This window comes from Ictalurus furcatus, chromosome 9 (assembly GCF_023375685.1).
Source record: "Ictalurus furcatus strain D&B chromosome 9, Billie_1.0, whole genome shotgun sequence".
NCBI lineage: Eukaryota > Metazoa > Chordata > Actinopteri > Siluriformes > Ictaluridae > Ictalurus > Ictalurus furcatus.
The window spans coordinates 8,260,162-8,283,116 of record NC_071263.1 but is presented as its reverse complement, the minus strand read 5'-3'; the positions used below and the strand labels follow the sequence as shown (position 1 = coordinate 8,283,116).

General features: G+C 39.1%; 1 protein-coding gene and 1 pseudogene across 3 annotated transcripts in view; both read left to right on the top strand.

Moving 5' to 3' along the window:
- eif2ak4 (eukaryotic translation initiation factor 2 alpha kinase 4) overlaps positions 1-22,955 on the top strand; it is a 67,874-nt gene that overhangs the window by 13,515 nt on the left and 31,404 nt on the right. For all 3 annotated transcript variants that reach the window (XM_053632985.1, XM_053632983.1, XM_053632986.1), the window contains exons 9-22: positions 1,604-2,139; positions 5,427-5,542; positions 6,321-6,475; positions 6,623-7,047; positions 9,975-10,047; positions 10,148-10,237; positions 12,647-12,769; positions 13,020-13,124; positions 13,475-13,538; positions 13,663-13,742; positions 13,830-13,931; positions 20,323-20,373; positions 20,479-20,715; positions 22,662-22,737. In XM_053632985.1, coding sequence (XP_053488960.1) covers positions 1,604-2,139; positions 5,427-5,542; positions 6,321-6,475; positions 6,623-7,047; positions 9,975-10,047; positions 10,148-10,237; positions 12,647-12,769; positions 13,020-13,124; positions 13,475-13,538; positions 13,663-13,742; positions 13,830-13,931; positions 20,323-20,373; positions 20,479-20,715; positions 22,662-22,737 — 2,233 coding nt within the window. The remainder of the gene's footprint in view (positions 1-1,603; positions 2,140-5,426; positions 5,543-6,320; positions 6,476-6,622; positions 7,048-9,974; positions 10,048-10,147; positions 10,238-12,646; positions 12,770-13,019; positions 13,125-13,474; positions 13,539-13,662; positions 13,743-13,829; positions 13,932-20,322; positions 20,374-20,478; positions 20,716-22,661; positions 22,738-22,955) is intronic.
- Positions 10,815-12,148, top strand: LOC128612655 (CD63 antigen-like; annotated as a pseudogene).

Here is a 22,955-nt window from a genome sequence, read left to right as displayed (position 1 = left end):
TATGATGTAGCCATATATCCAGATTCCTTATTGCTGCTTTAAACATTTTCCATAAAATATATTACTACAGAAATGTAGGCATTTGGTTTTATTCAGTCACTGTGTCCAAGTTCTCCAGAGTGAAGCATTCCATAATTCCTATAATGCTTTTCCACTTTAATAAAAGTGGAAGTGGTGCTTGGATACTAGATGTCTTCTATATTTTTGTTTTCTGATGATCGGTTCGCCATTTATCATAGCAATAGTGCAGTATTGTATTGAATTACTGTGAAGTCCAAAAATCTGAGACTGCATTGAAAACTCTGGGATTTTCTTTTTCACTTAAAATTGGAAAGAAGGTTTTAGAATTTTCAAATATTTAAAACAAACAAAATCAATGTTCAATATCTTGAATACTTAATATTCAAGATTCAGGTTCCCTAAATTAAATGTAAGCAAATGTGTGATATTGACCATGTTAACTGCTTTGTACAAAGGTCAGATTTTCCTCATGCCTAATCTCTTCTACTGAAGCATGAGTTCAGACAACACACTGGTGGATTTGATCTAAAAAGGATCAAATGTTTTTACACAAACTTGAGTCTAGAGTCCATGCCCGCTCGAGTCCACACCGTCATTAAAGCCAAAAGGGGACATACCAATCACTAAAACTCTGAAATTCATGGAAATATTTAAAACATTCAAACTTTTCACTCATTGTTGTCTATAATATAGTTTGTAATGTGAACGGTTGTGTTAAATAAAAAAAAGACCGCAAAATAGAAACCTTTTCTGTAGTGGTCTTAGACCTGAACACCACTGTATATTTTATTATAATATTCTTATTTTACAGTACTGAATACAGTGAATTTTTGTTAGTAAAATTCTAGTTCAAATAGTAATTTAGTTTAATTTAATTTGTATAATGTTATCAGTAGACAATGTCAGTAGACATATCAGCTTTACAGAAATCCAGATGTAGATTTTGATTTATAATGAGCAAGCCAGAATTGACAGTGGCAAAGGAAAGTCTGAGAGAGAAACCTTGAGAGGAGCCAGATTCAAAACAGAACCCATCCTCTTCTGGGTGACATCAGATAGTAAGATTGTGAATCGTTCCAGTATACAACTGTAGAAGAGATTTTTGGTATCGTGACCTCCCTAGTCAGAATTCTTAGTCACTCGGAATATGCAAGAAAGGCATACCGAGTGCTGAGGTACTGTAGCTTGTAACCTCCAGGGCTCAGCATACATCACTAAGTGACTTTGTTGGTATATTCTGTCAACCTATCTGGCTGGCGCTGCGATAATCCAATAGTGTTACACTGCTTCTGGCGGTCATCCGGAATTCACAGAACCACAGTAACACGTGTAACTAGTGTTTTATATCATATGAACAGGATAAATATATGTATAAAAAAAACAGTATGAATAAACATTTTATATATATATATATATATATATATATATATATATATATATATATATATATATATAATATAACAGTATATAATGTTCAAGAGCTTAACCAACATGCTGATCATAACATATCACTAATATTCTCTGTGTTATTTCTCATTTAAGAACCTCATTCACCTACTTGCTCTTTTTTTGGTCACTGAAGATCCATGGAGCAGAAAGTGAGCTGAACTCACTGATGAAGCTGGACCACCCCAACCTGGTGCACTACCAGGCGTTGAGCTACAGCGAGCGTGAGGACTGCCTGGTGGTGGACCTCCTGGCTGAGCACGTGCCCGGTAGCAGCCTGGCTCAGAGCCTCTCTGCAGGAACGCCGATGCCCCCTGATCAGTTGAGGCACCACGCCGCACAGCTGCTGTCTGCACTCGACTACCTCCACACCAACTCGGTGGTGCACAAGCAGCTGGCAGCCTCCTCTGTACTTCTAGATGCCCAGGGTAATGTGAGATTGGCTGACTACAGCCTGGCTAAACGGTTAGGGGACGTGTGCAAGGAGGACATATTCGAGCAGGTTCATGTGCGCTTCAGCGAGGACACACTGCCCACACGCACCGGCAAGAAAGGGGACATTTGGTGCCTTGGGCTTCTTCTCATGGCACTCACTCAGGGACGCGAGGTCAAGGAGTACCCTGTGACTGTTCCCTCAAGCCTGCCTGCTGATCTTCAGGACTTCCTCAAGAAGTAAGTTTACAATAAACATTCAGAAATGCCACGCATCCATCCGAAAGCTTCTGGGTTTGTGGTAGAACTTTGGTAAGGAAGATTAATAGCTGCAGTTTAGATCTGTGATGTGCTATAGACATTTCTTTCTTTTGGTGAATAGAAGACTTCATATTTGACTCCTCAATTTTATTGTACTCGATTAACATTTTATTTTTAATAAGTTTGGAACACCCCCAGAGGTGGACAAAAGATAAATTACTTAGTAGTATTACTTACCTAGTGTGCGGCCCAGTCTCAGGCTTCCCTTGCCTGTAAACCTAACTGTCAAGGGTATCTAACATACTAAAATAACATTGTGAACTAGTTAGCTTTTAAGTGCTTTCATGCAGACTAAGGAAAAAGAATGACTGATGTGCTAACGCTGCACATCGTGTTTGCGTCCTCGACAAAAAGTCAACGAGTCATTGCATTTCATTGCATTTCAGCTACAAGCTTGTGGTGTCCTGTCCTCTCATCAAACATAAATGAGATTATTGAAGTCTGACTAGTGTGTTTTTTCTCTCAATATGTTTGCTCAACTGTGAGGTGACTGTTACTTATTATATATTAATATTATATGGTGGTCTTTTTTTTTTTTTTTTTTTTTTTTGCCAGAAATGCCAATAACCGTAATTGATCAATAACCGTTAACTCTAAGAATAAAATGATCGTAGGCAACCACTGTGTGGTTCTTTTTATGTCTGAGATTCTGGCTACATCAGCGTTAGCTTTGCCAGTAAATGGCATGGAGATGCTGAGTAGCAAAGTGTGTGTCTGTGTGTTTGCCCATGTGATGCTTGGTCCCCCAGTGAGAGTTGTCGTGCAGGTGTGTTTACTTTAGTGATGCTGACTGGGGTGCTTTTGATGTGGTTGTTTATCCTGCTCTGGCCTGCTTCCAGAGGCACACTAAAGGCAAAGTCAAACATGCATTTGAAAAATATATACTAAATAGTGGTTAAAAAAAGTACAGTTGCTTGTTCTTGAGTGAATTTGTGAAGTGTTTGTGTTGCTACACTGGCAAACAAGTTGGGACCTTAATGAAAAAAAGAGCATGTTGTGATTAGTTTCTTAAACTAGAGAGCGGTTAGAGCGAGGGCATGTTTTCTTGAGCAAGAAGCTTATATTAAAAGCATATTTATATGTTTACTAAGTATTTATATCAGAACTGTAATTGATTGCTGTTCTGTGTAAATAAATATTTGCAGTAGGTTTGTTTGTTTGAATATTCAGTGCATGCATTAATATTTCTAATGAGCAGGCCAGGGCAAGTAAAAGTTCCAATCACCAAGCTTGTCCACCATCATCATCATCATTATCCTATTCTAAAATGTTTCTAATGTAGGACTGTCCTCACATCATATCTAAAATATTATTTGAATCTGACTAACGTCTTTATTTTGGGGACTGTTACTCATAGCAAGAGTTCTATGACTGCTTTGCGCTGCACTTTATTCTGATCAGTGTTTCTACATATCTGCATGTTTCTGATTCTGTCGTCCATGTACACTAATTTACCATCTAGTGAAAAACTTTGTACTGACAGCCAGATCTGCAGCTGATGTCTACATGCGCTAATATTATCAAGCATCTAGCTGTCGCACTATGAAGTACACCTGTCTTAAACATGCACTACAATTAATGAGTAATTTCTAATTGGTATTGGGGATGTCACGATACCAAAAATCTAGTAATCAGTACCGATACCACCAAAAGTACACAATACTCGATACCAAAGTCGATACCACGGTGTGGTTTTAAAATTTAAAAACTCCTGGAGGACATCCTCCTCTGGCTAATAAGTGCTAAGGTGCACTCCTGCAAGCACGCGTGCTTGCGTGCACGCGCGCTTGCGTGCACGCGCGCACACGCACCTTATACTCTGAATGCAAGCATTAGTTTAAATTCACTGATATGGTGGCAGGCCAGAAAGATTTATTAAAAGCATGAACATTTGAATAATTATTAGTGACATTATTCTACATTTTGCTGCCAGGACATGGGCTGAATGGCGATGCATGGTGGCCCATTAGGAGGTAGTTTATAACATTCCAATGTGTTGGCATCTTTAAAAATAACTGGCTATCGCAAACATTACATGGAGCATAACGTTAGCTGGTTTCATGGCAACAATGCCAGCTGCCTCAAACAAATATAATATAGGACCGTCTTTCAGGTGCTTCGCCAAATTCCAGGTGTTTCCTCGCTCTGTTTGAAATGAACGGTCGCATCGGTTGCACACCGGAAACCGATACTAGCTTTCCTCTCTTTTCCTCTTAACGAGTCGGGGCGGAGCTAAACTTCTGTAGTTTTTCCTGTGTGCTTATTGGCGTTTTTCTTCTTCTTCACCACTTGTGGACAGACTAAAACACTTGCGCGTATTTGCTGCCCCCTTCAGTTCCGGAAGAATTGCAACCTCGGTATCTTCATTAATAAGACTACCCACGCTACTGCAGAAAAACAAGTACCGTCAAGTTTTAAGTATGTTTGTACCAACGTATCGGTTCTCGTGACATCCCTAATTAGTATTGAGTCATATAAAAGCTCCCCAAATTCTGATTCTCGCACCTGGAATATGCCTGTTTTAATTGGAACTGTGTTGCATGTAAACACCTTATTCAGAAAACCACTGAAAGGAGATATATGCACATGCTCAGTCCGTAAGGAATTGTGGAAATGACAACTGGAATGACAACTCGGGCATACTTGCAACAAGTATATATACAGGAATATTCTGATGCTTGTATGCATATAAGCATTGTATTCGGAATATGGCTGCAACCCAAATATAGCCCTTAAACGAAATTTTATGTGCATGTAAATGTAGTCACTGCTATGTACCAAATGAAACGTGTTGTTTGGTGAAAGTCAGTTAGGAGTAGGTTTCTGGTTGTTGAACGTACTTGTCCACAAGGGAGCTATGAATTTAAAAAAAATAAATAAATAAAGCCTGGACACAATCTGCTTGTCCTTGTCGAGGGTACTGATTTGTCCACGTGTACTCGAACCTCCTGTAAATCACTGTAAATCCCAAGCTGTCCATTTATATGCCTGTAACTTGTAGTACCAAATTAACTGAACTTCTAAGATGAGAATTTTCTTGGTTTCTAAATGCTCTACTGGAAACCTTTTATGTAAGGGTAATCCTTGTTGTATGGTTCTGCATGGAAGACCCCAGAGAGACAGAGAACCTTTTCAGGAGCTTGGTGGAGCCATATAAGTGTGTATGCATGTCTGCAGGTGTGTGAGACGTTACTTTTGTTTTGCAGGTGTGTGTGTCTTAACGATGCTGACCGCTGGAACACTCAGCAGCTGCTAGAGCACTCCTTCCTGCGGCCGCCTTCACCAAAGAGCCTTCCTCCATGCCCTGAGCCCAGTCCAGAAGGTATGTTACCAAATGTTATTTTTGGAGAGCAGTGGCTTTCTCCTTGCAACCCTGCCATCTCCTGATGGTGGACTCATAAACATTAACATTAGCCAATGTGAGAGAGGCCTATAGTTACCCTGGCTCCTTTGTGACCTCGTGGACTATTACACGTCTTGCTCTTAGAGTGATCTTTATTGGTCGACCACTCCTGGGGAGGGTTACAATGGATTTGAATTTCCTCCATCTGTACACAGTATGTCTGACTGTGGATTGGTGGAGTCCAAATGCTTTAGAGATGACTTTGTAACCTTTTCCAGCCTGATGAGCATCAACAACTCTTTTTCTGAGGTCCTCAGAAATCTCCTTTGTTCGTGCCACAGTATACTTCCACAAACGTGTGAAGTGAAGATCAGACTCTGATAGATCCCTGTTCTTTAAACAAAACAGGGTGCTCACTCACACCTGACTGTTATCCCATTGATTGAAAACACCTGACTCTAATTTCCCCTTCAAACTAAACTGCTAATCTTAGTGGTTTACATACTTTTGCCACTCACAAATATTAAATATTGGATCATTTTCTTCAATAAACAAATTACCAAGTATGATATTTTTGTCTGATTTGTTTAATTGGGTTCTCTTTGTCTACTTTTAGGACTTGTGTGAAAATCTGATGGTGTTTTAGGTCACATTTATGCAGAAATAAAGAAAATTCTAAAGGGTTCACAAATTTTCAAGCACCTTGATGACCTTAAATAAATACAATCTTTGTTTTGTGAAACACGTTAATTTTCAGACATAGATGTGGATTTTGCATCTACGGTTATCCCGCGGAGTCACCTTCTCAGCGCCCCTTTTAGTACAGTGGTGCAGAAACAGTTCTCCCGTTACTTCACTGAGTTTGAGGAGCTCCAGCTGCTTGGGAAAGGTGCTTTTGGAGCAGTAATCAAGGTGATTAATTCATCTGTGTTGAGAAATCATTTCTTTTTCAGAGAAACCTTTTTCTTCATTGAGATATTGGCTCTTATGATGTTTTTTTTTTCTTTCTGTATTCATTTCTCTGTGGTTGTGTGTTCGTGGACTTCTGCATACCTGTAGGTCCAAAACAAGTTGGACGGCTGCTACTATGCCGTTAAACGGATCCAGGTGAACCCGGCCAGCAAGCAGTTCCGCCGTATTAAGGGAGAGGTGACCCTCCTCTCACGCCTGAACCATGAGAACATTGTGCGCTACTATAATGCGTGGATTGAGAGACACGAGGCCCCGTCTACAGGGGTGGAGAGCAGTGATACCTCCGAGCCAGCCAGCACCCCTGAGCGGCCTTCACGACCTGCTGCTTCGCCCCGTCTCAATGAGCTCGGACTCCTCGACAATGTGGAAGACGATGCACCCCCGCCTGCACTGGCCAGTTCGGTGGAGTGGAGCACATCTCTGGAGAGGTCATCCAGTGCCAAGTGCAACCCCACTGACTCCAGTGATGAGGATGATGAAGATGAGGCAGATGTGTTCTGTCCTTCTTTCCTGTAAGTTCCTACACTGAGGTCAGGAATTACATGCACACGTAACTGAGCTGCTCCAAATATATATGTATTTTTTAAAGATTTACATACTACACGGCCTTGCATAAGTATTCGCACCCTCCACGGAACTTTTCCACAATTTGGGATTTTTACTATTTAATTGACACTATACAGTGGATATAAAAAATGTATACACTGCTATTAAAATGGCAGGTTTTTGATAGGTAAAAAAAATTAAACCAAGCTAAATCATGTCAGAACCTTTTCTACCTTTACTGTAAAATTTTAACCTATTAATTAAAGTGAAAAACAATAATCATTTTAAGGGAAATAAATGGGGGAAAAATGTACAATAACCTGGTTGCATAAGTGTGCACACCCCTAAACTAATTCTTAGTTCCTTTTACTTTACACTCTTACTTTTGGGTAAGAGTGAATCAGTTTGGCAGATCTTGACTTCCTTGCAAAAGCATTGTCAAATTGGCTGGTCATTTCCTATGTACAGCCCTCTTCAGGTCACCCCACAGATGTTTGATTTGATTTAGGTCATGGTATATCCAATACCTTGGAGATTTTTTTTGTAACCTGCTACTGATTGATATTTTTCAACAATGAGATCCCGTACCTGCTTTGTAAGCTCTTGTGGCCCATGTGTTTTCCAGATGGATATTACCAAGAAGATTTCAGGAAAACCCTATAGGAACAGCTGCACTTTATTTAGGGGTAATCAATCACTTTAATTGATGGCAGGTGTATACTCAATAGTATTTAACATTAATTTGAATGTGATTGGTTGATTTTGAACACTGCCACATTCCCACTTATAAAAGAGAATGCACACTTATACAAGCTGGGTATTGGAAGTTCTTTTTTTCCCCAAAAAAACATTTCTGGGTGTTTTTCACCTTTATTATGAAATTGCAACATGTAAATATCAAGTGACAAAGGTTCTGATATGATTTATTTTTTTTCAAGTTTTTTCACAAAAACCTGTCATTGTAATAGGGGTGTGTAGATGTATCTAAAAGTTAAATTTCAGAATATTTGTTATTGTTGCACAAAATGAAGCAAAACAGCAGACATGTCATGGTTGCATATGTATAAAGGCATAGTTGCAGTTGTGCCATTTTCTTTGAATTTTTTAATAACGGCTTTATCTGGGGGACTTTTTTTTCATAATCAAATCATGTTTTTATGCCGAGGTTATGTGATACAATAATTGCACACAGTTGGACTTATTTTAATTAATTTAGTCACTTCTGATGGCAACTGGTTACGTCTTTATTAATGAATACTTTGCAATCGCAGCTTTTTCTTTTTTCATTTGTAAATAGTTTCCAAGCGACCCTGCTTTACCCCATACTTCAACATTATAGACTACACTCCCAGAAAAAAAGCATACTGAACTTTACATTACCTTGTCGCCAGGGTGGTACCCTCACGTGTATACTTTTTGTACCTTTTCAGTAAGTATCTTTTACATAGAAATGTGCATGTATTGCACTTTTAAAGCTTTATTAATTAGTCTACTTATCTACCTTCAAACATTTTTTACTATACAATATATCCACTTTACCAGGTGAAAGACATATCAAAGGTACAAAAGATGTACTCTTGCACGTACCACTCAAAAAACTTATGCAAGGCACTGTAAGTAATGTTTTCAAAAATACTTTTTTTATTAATATTTTGAAAAATACCATTTAAAACTGACAATAATTGTCTGTTTATTTTGTTGTTAAAGAAAGCTTAAAGCTTGTATGATTTTGTAGTTAAAATGACGTCCAGTAGGTGGCAGGGTTGTTCTAGGTTAGGTGTACTGGTGATCAGGGGTGGACACAACAGGTACTAGCTTTTAGAAGCGACACATATTGAAATAGTTTGTTAGTGATGTATAGGTTTAGGTTATTACTCGACAGGTCAGATTTATACTAGTAGATTAATTGCATATATAACGTTTTTTCCCCATCATTGATGATTCTTTATATAACACAACACATTTCTACAAAATTAAATTTATAAGAGTACAGAGTTGTTGTGCAGTCTAAATATTCCCCATCCTGCATAAAAATAAGCATTGTAACACCAAAAAATAGATGGCAGTCTGTCACTAGACCTTTTTATACCACAGCACTGGTGAATTATCAAGTCTGATTAGTCAGAAGGTGTTGAGCAATTTTCTACAACAGCAGCTTTGCCAGTAAGTCAGACTGCAAGGCAAAGCACAGGTTTATATTAATGTTTGTTCTAATATGTTCTAATTTCTGTAGTAACAGCTTGCATAGGAACTTGATCAGTGAACGTTCCACATAATCTAAATAGTTGTAAAAAGTGCTTAATTTTTTTTTAATATACATATTGTTGATATGGTGATGCTTTCTGCAAGGAGAGATTTATTTAAAATTCATGGAACGAGTCTCCAGTGTCACCACTTTGTAACAGTCAAAGTTTTCCACCATAAGAGAGAGTTCAGGACGGAGGACTTTGCACTTTCTGGTATCTCAGTAATATGAAAAGCTGTGTTATTTGTCTCTTATTAACTTCGAGAGAGAGAAAAAAAGAGAGGCTGTTAATATTGCTGTTATGAGGAGAGTATGACGAAAGATATAACAGGAACTTATTCCACAATGTTAAATGTAACTATAAACAGTGAAAAAGTAAGTGTTGTTCATTAATATATAAAGTGAATAACCTTTGCTTTGGTATATGTGGACTGTTATCATTTTAAATAAAGCAGGGTTGGGATAATGAGTGGGAGATTTCACATCCCTGGTCAGGTAGAACTCTAAACAAATGACTCATATTGCTAGTTCACCTGTATAAAGTCTGATCCTTGCTTGTCTTTTGGCACTAAAATCTGTTCAGGACTGCAGACTTGTCAGAATTATGTCCTGCTTTGAGTTTGATCTGATTCTCCAAATTTTTGACAGTCCATCCAACAGCGACTCCGAAAGTGACATCATCTTTGACAACGGTGACACGAGCAGAGACAGTATTGTGCAGGTCAGTAACATGCTCTGAAGCTAACAGTAACATGTTTATAACATTCACCATATTTGTCATTGTTTGATTAACGTGGTCATTACCTCTGTATCCGATTCAGGAAGAATTGAGTAAAAGGCAAGGAGTGGACACGGCGGAGAGCTCAATATCCGAAAGGCCTCCTCTTATTGCACATTATCTCTACATACAGGTGAGCGCATGCAGGCAGTGCACTTAAGCCGTGTTTACACAGTGTGTTGCTGTTTATCAAAGAGAAGCGTGGAATTGTTGATGGAAGATTTCTGTTAGGAGACGTTTATGTAACATTTAAGGAAGGAGTCTCGTGTGTCGGAGCGTTTTCAGGACAGAGTAGTTTGCACTTTCCGGTTTCTCAGCAACATGACAAGCTGCATTTTTTTGACTGGATCCTACTGGAATCAGATCCGAAGCATGAAATACTTGACCTTAATGAGGGCTTAATTAACAGTGTGCATAATTTAGATAATGCAGAGTATGTCATTTGGTCTTAGTATATGAAAAATAGGATACAGCTTTTACACACACATTAGTTTCACCATAACCTAGAATTTTCACTTAATAGAAATACAAACTGTTTGTGTGTGTGTGTGTGTATATATACACTATTTGGCAAAAAGAATGTGGACACCTGACCATAACACCCATATGAGGGTCTTCCCCAAACTGTTGCCACAAAGAAAGCACAAGTTATCTAGGATGTCTTTCTGTGCTATAGTATTAAGATTTCTTTTCACTGGAACTAACGGGCCAAAACCTGTACTAGCATGACAGTGCGCCTGTGCACGAAGTGAGGCCCATTGATACAAGGATTTACCAAGGTAGATATAAAAGAAATCGGTTAGCCTGCATAGAGTCCAGACCTCAACCCCACTGAACATGTTTGTGAGGAATTGGAATGCAGACTGCACTCAAGACCTCCTCGTCCAATTCCAGTTCTAGTTTCTTCGATTCCAGTTCTAGTTTCTTCATTTCCTGAACGTCCTACCTTCATGAAGCGCATGCTGGTGACTAAGCAAACCGTAAATGATGCCACAAACAGGATTTGGTAGGATGAGGGTGGAGTGAGTGACCATTGCCATTTTAAAGCAGTACAAGAAACTGGAAGGCTCGTTAGATTTGTTTACTGCTTCTCAACCCGTTTCTAAAACTTAAGAATCCAAACTTAAAAGACTATGGAGGGTGCAATGAAGTGCGTGAAGTTCCTGTTTTTTTCTTCAACTTTATCTTCTGGTTGTGTGGCCTGGCTCTCATCATAGTGGGTGTTGTGGCGAAGACGGCAATCACCAAGATTCCTGCAATTCAGGAGCTGACCAGCAGCGGATCCCCCATTGTGATCGTGGTAGGAGCCGTGATCTTCTTAATCGCCTTCTTCGGCTGCTGTGGAGCGTGGAAAGATAACTACTGCATGGTCACTACGTTTGTCATCCTGCTCTCAATCATCATCATCATCATCATCATTTAAATTGGAATAGCCGTTGGTGCTTATGTCTTGAAAGGAAATCTGGAGGATCTGCCGGAGAAGATTGTGCAGGAAATGATGAAAAATTACATAACAAATCCAGATGTTCGGAAGGGACTGGACGAATTACAGGAAGAGCTGAAATGCTGTGGAGCAGTGAACTCTTCTGACTGGGTGTTCTTCAAGCCTGACAAGAACTCCATTCCTGACTCCTGCTGCAAGAACGTCTCAACCAACTGTGGAGCTGGAGCCCTGAAAGACGCCAACAAAATCTACATAGAGGGCTGTGGCGCTGCTTTGGAAACTGCTGTCAAGAAAAACCTTCTCTGGGTTGGCGTAGCAGCTCTTGTCATTGCCTTCATAGACATCTTGGGTGTTGTGTTTGCCTGCACGCTGATGAGAGGGATCCGCAAAGGCTACGAGGTCATGTGATCCCATCGTTGAACTTCAGTAAAAATCACTTTCTCACTCTAGTCGAACACTTCAGATTTGTAAATGCCTTCTTGCAGAGTCTAAAATTCTAGACAAAAAATGTGCCTATATGCAGGTAGAGAACACCTGAATCTTGCTTTTTAATCATAGATGCTAAAGAAAAGGTGAATTACTGTCTATCATTTGTCTCGTTATGTCTCATAAATTTGTACTTTAGTATTCTTTATGGACTTCTTTTAGGGAGAGATTGTGCTTTTATACTCTCACATTTCATGTATTATCAACTTTTCAATGTTGAAATGCTTAACGATTTTGGAATGGCATAAACAATAAACTTTTACAGTGCCCCCCCCCCCCCCCCCCCCCCAAAATAAAAAAGACCTCCTCGCCTGACATGACTGCCCAACCTGTTGTGCTCTTGTGGCTGAATGAGCAAATCCCCAATGCCACAGTCCAAAATCTAGCGGAAATCCTTCTCAGAAGAATGGAGGCTAATATAGCAGTAAAAGGGGGAATAACTCTATAGTTTTGAAATGCGACGTTTAACGGTCGGGTGTCCACATACCTTTGGACATAAAGCCTAGATGAATTGCATTTTTAGGCCTAGGTTTCTCTGGAGATTTTCTTTATCTGTGTGTTTCTCTCTCTCTCTCTCTCTCTCTCTCTCTCTCTCTCTCTCTCTCTCTCCAGATGGAGTACTGTGAAAAAAGTACTTTGAGGGACACAATAGACCAAGGCCTTTACCAGGACTGCAGTCGACTCTGGAGACTCTTCAGGGAGATCCTGGATGGCATCGCGTACATTCATGAACAGGTAACCTGTATCTGAAGCCACAGCCACATCCAAACAGAAGGACACCGCATAGTTTTTGATAATAGTGCTTTTGATGCTTTTGATACAGTCATAAATTGTTACAGTGAAACATGACCAGAAGGAGGCTGATGGTCGAACTGACTCATTTCAACTGAAATGTCATGTTGTTTTTGGGGTAGCCAACCTGTTATTTTGGGTTTAGCTGTGGGCTATCATGGACTGCATGAACTTGTTCTGCCTGTATCCTTAGGGAATGATACATAGAGATTTGAAGCCTGTCAATATTTTCCTGGACTCTCGTGACCATGTCAAGATCGGAGACTTTGGCTTGGCTACTGACCATCCAGCCAGCACGGTAAAAAGCTATACAGGATTTTTATTCACAGTATACTCATACTGAACATCCTTTCAACACTTAAAAATATGCACTGATGACACTGAGAGTCATTTGTACTGTAATTAAATAAAGTGAATTATTATAAGTTGTGTATGGATTAGTTGCTTTTCTATACAAAGAGCTACTGTATAAAGTGATGCAATGTGAAGGAATTAAGGAATCACCATGACTGTCCTATAAAAAAATCATAATGGGACCATCTTGCATGCTTAAATTGCAATGTAATGTAACTTAATTAGTTTAGTGTTAATGTCATGTATCACTGTCATATGAATTGGAACGTTTCACCGCATACACGTCTCTTATAGGCTTCTGGCATACTGGAAGTAGAGGACAACTGCTCGGGTCTCGTCCTAAAATCAGATCCAACAGGTGAAGCAGCAAAGAAGAATTTTTATCTTTACTGTTTACACCACATTTAATTAATGGTTTTGTTTTTTTAAATAGTGTATGTATTCTAAAACACACAATGCTTTCTAATTCATTTTCGATCTAGGTAACATGACTGGTATGGTTGGCACAGCCCTGTATGTCAGCCCAGAGGTCCAAGGAAACACAAAAGCAACTTACAACCAGGTACAATTAACATTTAAAACCTTTTGTCATGGTATACATATTGATCTGTTCAGTATTTCTTTAAATCCTATATTTTTTTGTCTTTAGAAAGTGGATCTGTTCAGTTTGGGCATCATCTTGTTTGAGATGTCCTACAGACCAATGACAACGGCTTCGGAACGCATCACCGTCCTCAGCCAGCTCAGAAAAGTAAGTGTGTACCAGGTATATAGATGTGCACTGATCTGCCATAACGTTAAAACCACTGACGGGTAAAGTATAGAACACTGATTATCTCATTACATTGGCACCTGTCAAAGGGGTGGGATATATTAGGCAGCAAGTGAACAGACAGTTCTCGAAGATGATGTGTTGGAAGTAAGAAAAATGGGCAAGTGTAAGGATCTGATCGACTTTAACAATGGCCAACTTGTGATGGCTAGACCTCTTGGTGCAGCGCCAAATCAGCAGATCTTGTGGGGTGTTCTCAGTATGCACTGGTTAGTTCCCATCAAAAGTGGGCCAAGGAAGGACAACCGGTCAACCGACGACAGGGTCATGGGTGCCCAAGGCTTGTTGGTGCACATGGAGAGTGAAGGCTAGCCTGTCTGGTCCGATCCCACAGAAGAGCAATTGTAGCACAAATTGCTGACAACGTTAATGCTGGTTATGATAGAAAGGTGTCCGAACACACAGTCCATCGCAGGTGCCATTGTAATGAGATGATCAATCTTATCCACTTCACCTGTGAGTTGTTTTAATGTTATGGCAGATCGATGTAAAGATACAGTTCTCTCCGCTAATATTGACACCCTTGGTAAATAAGAAGGCTGTTAAAAAATTGTCATTGTTGTTTAACCTTTTGATCTTTTGTTAAAGAAATTCACAAAAATACTCCACTCTCATGATATCAAACAATTGCGCAAACAACATGAATTGCAAACAAAAAAATTGTTAAATGTAGGTGTGCAACAATTATTGGCACCCTAGTCAATACTTTGTACTACCTCCCTTTGCCAAGATAACAGCTCTGAGTCTTCTCCTATAATTCCTGGTGAGGTTGGAGAATACATGGCAAGGGATCTGAGGCCATTCCTCCAAACAGAATCTCTCCAGAAATTTGAGTTCCATGCTGTTGGACTCTCCTCTTCAGTTCACCCCACAGGTGTTCTATGGGTTTCAAGTCAGGGGACTGGGATGGCCATGACAGGACCTTGATTTTGTGGTCAGTAAACCAGTGTTGATTTTGATGTATGTTTTGGATCACTCTCCTGCTGAAAGATCCAACCACGGCCCATTTTAATCTTTCTGGCAGAGACAGTCAGGTTTTCATTTAATATCTGTTGATATTTGATAGTCTATGATGCCATGTAGCCTAAGAAAATGTGCAGGTCCTTTGGCAGAAAAACAGCCCCAAAACATTATAGCCACCACCATATTTAATCGTGGGCATGAGGTACATTTCCATTTGGCTACCTCTCTGTGTGCCAAAACCACCTCTGGTGTTTATTGACAAAAAGCTCTATTTTAGTTTCATCTGACCGTAGAACCCGATCCCATTTGAAGTTCCAATAGTGTCTGGCAAACTGAAGACCCTTGAGTTTGTTTTTGGGTGAAAGTAGAGGCTTTTTTCTTGAAACTGTTCCAAACAACTTGTGGTGATGTAGGTGACTTCAGATTGTAGTTTTGGAGACTTTCTGACCCCAAGACGCAACTAACTTCTGCAGTTCTCCAGCTGTGATCCTTGGAGATATTTTGGCCACTCTAACCATCCTCTTCACAGTGCGCTAAGACAATATAGACACACGTCCATTTCCAGTTGACTGGAACTTCTTAATTATTGCCCTGATGGTGTAAATTGGTATTTTCAATGCTTGTGCTATTTTCTTATAGCCACTTCCCATGTTGTGAAGCTCAACAACTTTTGCCGCACATCACAGCTATATTCCTTGGTCTTACCCATTGTTATGAATAATTAAGGGAGTTTGGCCTATGTGTTCCCTCATATTTATACCCCTGTGAAACAGGAAGTCATGGCTGAACAATTTCCTGTTCCTAGTTCCTAGTTCCTTCAAATATATTTTCATTTCATATGAATTCATAGGGGTGCCAATAATTGTTGCACACCTATATTTAACAAAGATTTTTTTTTTTTTGATAAACCGGTGTTGTTTGCTATTGTTTTGATATCTATGAGTATTTTTGTGAATTTGTTGAACAAAAGATCAAAAGTTTAAACAATAAAGACAATTTTTCACAGCCGCCTTTGCTCATATTTACCAAGGGTGCCAATATTAGTGGAGGGCACTGTATATGGGTTGACTGAACAGATCAAGTTAATGTCAAAGGTTTTATCCACAATCATAACATCGCGACAATCAAAAATCAGTTGAAAAGGTGTAGAAACATCTGGCATGTAAAAAATTATTTATATCATACATCTCGTATAAATAATTTAACAGGCTAGTGAGGTGATTTGCCCGGCGTTCTGATAACTTTAATAGCCCTTCTCCATATCATCATCAGTCATGAATTTACAGAAGGTCTACTCTAGTTTCTGAACAAAGTTGGTGATGTATTGACCAGAGGCTACTAAATCGCATCGTATCATGGCAGATTCAGCTGCATCATCAAATATCGAATTGTTCATTTTCTAAAGAATAAAAAGCAAATCGTATCATGAGGAAACGTGAGGTTACACCCAGGGGCGATGTTACAGGTGGTGCAGAGTATGCCAGGCATATGGGCCCAGGACACTAGGGGGCCCCAGATCACGACTTTGGATTATTTTATTTATTTATTTTTGGTGATTGATTTTTTTTTCTTACATACATGAACACGTTAACTAATAATATTATAGTAAAATAAAATTAAAATTTGTGAATTATAGAAAGTAAGAACTGAACATGAGCACGCTCTTATCACTTCAAAATACAGGGCATGAAGTTAACCTCACATAAAAAAAAGAATATGATGGATGGAAAGAAGCACCTGTCAGGAGCACAAAAGCGAAAATGTAAAAGAAAAAAAAAGGAATGAAAACGTTAAAAGGATGAACATTTCCCTTATGAATTCGGTCCTTACAAATCAGAATAAACAAAATATTGGAGATGATTGTAGTGACAGACTTGGAGATGCTATTTGTTATGGCCTCAGTGTGGATACTAGCAGCGAAACAGGACAGCAGATTAGCAATAAACAAGCAACAATTTGCAGAGACTAAACAGTAGGAAAGGACAGTATTCAAGTCAGCAGCAGCACCAGCGATGACGACCTCACAGAGACAGGACTACAGGTTAGTGAGAGTAAGGCCGCAATATTTCAGATTGATGGCGCCAATAATACAAGCTATACCAACTGTCGGTGAAAGTGAAGCATCACACCCCACCGGTAGACCGAGCACGCCCAGTGTCACTGATGATAGCATGGAACAGCTAAGTAAAGCAGACAATGTAAATATCCATTTGCGATCATGATCCAGATCCCTCAAACTGGCCTTGCCCAGATAAAGTCAGTGATTCATTCCGTATGATGCTGACCACGATTCTCAGAAATTCCCAGATGGTCCATTCCGTAGATCACAAGACAGTAACAGATGTTCTAAAGCCTACTGCTATAGACAATTAACAAATGGAGAATGAGTGGAACGGGACTGGTTGATGTTTTTCCATAAAGCAAACTAAGTATACTACTTTGTGTGCAAAGTTTTCAGGTTTTAATTGTTACTGCCAAGATTGTAATCTCTCACTGAGAATATGTAGGAAAACTCTTAAAAAAAAAAATAATTGGAAAAATTATTTTTGTAATGTATAACTAAAATTTTAACTAAAATTAGACTCTTAAACATTTTCTTTACTTAAATATATGTTTAAGTTTATAAAATGTTTAAATGTTACTTGAAATAATATAAATGTTCACTAATAAATTATTTATGTTACTTATTAAATGTCAAAAGAAAAAACACATGTGGAAGAAGGGGGCCTAATACTGTTTTGCATACCCCCCCTTAAAACTCTTCATGGCGCCCCTGTTTACACCCTAATAGCGAACAGTGATCAGTTGAGTCAAGTGATTATGATGAGGTTCCTGTTTAGTAAACTGCCATGACTGACATTTACCTTTTGAGATTAGACTAAAGAAGCTGTTCTAGATGATTTCGTATGATCAAAGTGATTGCTTGTTTTCCATTTTAAAGTTCTATGTTAAAATTTAAGGTTGAAAATTGCCTACGAGCTCTGGAGGTAGGTTGCTTACAATAGCCTGGCATCTCAATGTAATAATCAGGTAATGACATGAGAGTAGAGTAATTGAGGTCCCTATACCTACTTTTTTTAATGTAAATATAATGAGTTGTAATAAACTATAACCTACAGTGAGGGAAAAAAGTATTTGATCCCCTGCTGATTTTGTATGTTTACCCACTGACAAAGAAATGATCAGTCTATAACTTTAATGGTAGATTTATTTGAACAGTGAGAGACAGAATAACAACAAAAAAATCCAGAAAAACGCACATCAAAAATGTTATAAATTGATTTGCATTTTAATGAGGGAAATAAGTATTTGACCCCTCTGCAAAACATGACTTAGTACTTGGTTTAAAAACCCTTGTTGGCAATCACAGAGGTCAGACGTTTCTTGTAGTTGGCCACCAGGTTTGCACACATCTCAGGAGGGATTTTGTCCCACTCGTCTTTGCAGATCTTCTCCAAATCATTAAGGTTTCGAGGCTGACGTTTGGCAACTCGAACCTTCAGCTCTCTCCACAGATTTTCTATGGGATTAAGGTCTGGAGACTGCCTAGGTCACTCCAGGACCTTAATGTGCTTCTTCCCGAGCCACTCCTTTGTTGCCTTGGCCATGTGTTTTGGGTCATTGTCATGCTGGAATATCCATCCACGACCCATTTTCAATGCCCTGGCTGAGGGAAGGAGGTTTTCACCCAAGATTTGACGGTACATGGCCCCGTCCATCGTCCCTTTGATGCGGTGAAGTTGTCCTGTCCCCTTAGCAGAAAAAAAACCCCAAAGCATAATGTTTCCACCTCCATGTTTGACGGTGGGGATGGTGTTCCAGGGGTCATAGGCAGCATTCCTCCTCCTCCAAACACGGCGAGTTGAGTTGATGCCAAAGAGCTCCATTTTGGTCTCATCTGACCTCAACGCTTTCACCCAGTTGTCCTCAGAATCATTCAGATGTTCATTGGCAAACTTCAGACGGGCATGTATATGTGTTTTCTTGAGCAGCGGACCTTGCGCGCGCTGCAGGATTTCAGTCCTTCACGGCGTAGTGTGTTACCAATTGTTTTCTTGGTGACTATGGTCCCAGCTGCCTTGAGATCATTGACAAGATCCTCCCGTGTAGTTCTGGGCTGATTCCTCACTGTTCTCATGATCAATGCAACTCCACGAGGTGAGATCTTGCATGGAGCCCCAGGCCGAGGGAGATTGACAGTTCTTTTGTGCTTCTTCCATTTGCGAATAATCGCACCAACTGTTGTCCCCTTCTCACCAGTATGCTTGGCAATGGTCTTGTAGCCCATTCCAGACTTGTGTAGGTCTACAGTCTTGTCCCTGACATCCTTGGAGAGCTCTTTGGTCTTGGCCATGGTGGAGAGTTTGGAATATGACTGATTGATTGCTTCTGTGGACAGGTGTCTTTTATACAGGTAACAAACTGATATTAGGAGCACTCCTTTTAAGAGTGTGCTCCTAATCTCAGCTCATTACCTGTATAAAAGACACCTGGGAGCCAGAAATCTTTCTGATTGAGAGGGGGTCAAATACTTTTTTCCCTCATTAAAATGCAAATTAATTTATAAAATTTTTGACATGCGTTTTTCTGGATTTTTTTGTTGTTATTCTGTCTCTCACTGTTCAAATACAACTACCATTAAAATTATAGACTGATCATTTCTTTGTCAGTGGGCAAACGTACAAAATCAGCAGGGGATCAAATACTTTTTTCCCTCACTGTATTTCCCTTATTTGTGTATTCAACATAGAATGACTGTTGGACAGGTGGGACATCTGTGGGTTATGTATAAAGTCTGGTATAAAGATGGTCAGGTGTCCACGTACTTTTGGCCATATAGCGTATGTGCAAAGGATAAACCAGTTTCATTTAGGAAAATGTCATTTTTAAAAATTTTTTTAGAAAAAGCTCAGCTTTATTATCAGCTTCATTTGTTGGCATCTGTGTAAGGCATGAAACTCAAATGCAACTGAAGCATTTTAAATTTATATTATATTTAATGGCTTCACTTAAATCACTGCTGGTTTTGATGTCATGAGATGATTTCATGAGTCACATGCAGATCTGCTCCTACAGCATTCCTTAAGCTCACATCTGTGCTTCTTTCTACACAACTTTGATGCATAAGAGTGAGTGAATTTTAAATAAAGACTTCTTGAGATCATATTTAGTTTCTAAAGTGACTTTAGTCTGTATTGATAATGCTAGTATTCATATTGGTCTGGCCTTAATACTAGTCACAAATCAGAGAAACTTCACCATAGTGCGCAATATTAGCATCAGGGAGCAGAGAACTTGTCCCAGCACATGCCTTTAGATCTGAGTCTGTTCTGTATTCACTTTGCAGGAGTCCATTGACTTCCCTGAAGATTTTTTTGAATATGAGAACAAAACACAGGTGAGCTTTTGAAGCCAGTTGTTCTTTTTTTTAATGTATTTATTTTATTATTATTAAATTTCAGTTTAAGACCAGTGTCACATCCCTGATCTTGTCTGGATATAGAGACAGCTGATTTGTTGGCTGCTGAGCCATGACCCAGCCTTGCGGCCCACAGCGGTGGAGCTTTTGAAGAGTGAACTTCTCCCTCCTCCTCAAATGGAGGAATCGGAGCTACACGAGGTGCTGCAGCACACCATGGCTAATGTCAATGGCAAGGCCTACCGCACCATGGTGAACCAACTGTTCTCCCAGAACAACTCTCCAGTGATGGACTACACATATGATATTGACATTTATAAGGTAACATGGCCATATACAGTGGTGCTTGAAAGTCTGTTAGAATTTTCTACATTTCTGCATAAATATGGCCTAAAACATAATAGGATTTTCACCCAAGTCCTAAAAGTAGATAAAGGGATCCCAGTTAAACAAACGAGACAAATATTATATTTGGTCATTTATTTATTGCAGAAAATGATCCAGTATTACATATCTGTGAGTAGCAAAAGTACGTGAACCTTTGCTCTCAGTATCTGGTGTGACCCCCTTGTGCAGCAGTAACTGCACCTAAACATTTCTGGTAACTGTTGATCAGTCCTGTACATCGGCTTAGAGGAATTTTACCCCATTTCTCAGTACAGAACAGCTTTGACTCTGGGATGTTGGTGGGTTTCATCACATGAACTGCTTGCTTCAGGTTCTTACACAACATTTCTGTTGGATTAAGGTCAGGACTTTGACTTGGCCATTCCAAAACATTAACTTTATTCTTCTTTAACCATTATTTGGTAGAACAACTTGTGTGCTTAGTGTTTAGCAACATCTTACTGCATGACCCACTTTCTTTTGAGATTCAGTTCATGGACTGATGTTCAGACATTTTCCTTTAGAATTAGCTGGTATAATTCAGAATTCATTGTTGAAACAATTGTTGAATGATGGCAAGTCGTCCTGGGCCAGATGCAGCAGAACAGGCCCAAACCATGATACTACATGTTTCACAGATGGGATAAGGCTCTTATGCTGGAATGCAGTGTTTTCTTTTCTCCACACATACCGCTTCTAGCGGTCCAGTTCTATTTTGGTCTCATCCATCCACACAACATTTTTCCAATAGCCTTCTGGCTTGTCCATGTGATCTTTAGCAAACTGCAGAGAGGCAGCGATGTTATTTTTGGCGATCATTGTCTTTCTCCTTGCAACCCTGCCATGCACACCATTGTTGTTCAGTGTTCTCCTGATGGACTAATAAACATTAACTTTTGCCAGTGTGAGAGACGCCTTTAGTTGATTTAGATGTTACCCTGGCTCCTTTATGACATTGCAGACTATTACACGTCTTGTTCTTGGAGTGATCGTTCTTGGTTGAGCACTCCTGGGGAGGGGAACAATGGTATTGAATTTCCTCCATTTGTACACAATTTGTCTGAATGTGGATTGGTGGAGCCCAAACTCTTTAGAGATGGTTTTGTGACCTTTTCCAGCCTGATGAGCATCAACAACTCCTTTTTTTTTTTTTTTTTTTTGATGTCCTCATAAATCTCATTTTTCATGACATGATACGCTTTCACAAACATGTGTTGTGAAGATCAGGCTTTGATAGATATTTAAATAAAATAGGGTGCTCACACACACCTGATCATGATCCCATTGATTGAAATCACTCTAATTTCACTTTCAAATTAAACTAATGCTAATACTAGAGGTTCACATACTTTTGCCACTCACAGATATGTAATATTGGATCATTTTTCTCAATAAATAAGTGACCAAGTATAATATTTGTCTCATTTATTAATTGGGATCTCTTGGTCTACTTTCATATATATACTTTTTTATATATACCTCTGTGTGTGTGTGTATATGTGTATATATATATATATACATGTATATATGTGTATGTGTGTATATATATATATATATATATATATATATATATATATATATATATATATATATATATATGTGTGTGTGTATATGTATATATATGTGTATATATATATATGTATGTGTATATATATATGTATATGTGTATATATATATATATATATATACGCTCACAGACTCACAGTTTAGTGCATTATTCCCTCCTCACCCTTAGATGTCAGTATGTACCTGTGCAACTTTTAAACTCCAATACTACCTTCATAAAGCCTCATCATTTGGTTCATATAATACCAGCTATGTTTAAACACTTCACAGCCACCAGTTCTTAACCGACCCCACACTATTTTCTTTGTCCCCAGGGCAGTTTTAATTTCAACAGCGCAAAATTGCAGCAGTACGTGTATGAGACAATCACCAGAGTCTTCAGAAAGCATGGTGAGTGACTCGCACTGAGTTTGAAAGTGTCTTGCACCTTCCGCCTCTGCCTGAGAGCACTTATTTAACTTTTTCAGGATTTGACATTCTTACATCATAATATAATAATGTGATATAATACAATACAATAGAATATAAGATGGGTTGTAAATCTGTTATCTGTAGATGCTTTCATATTTTATGTACTGGTGCAGCCTCACTAAGAAGTAATGTTTCAT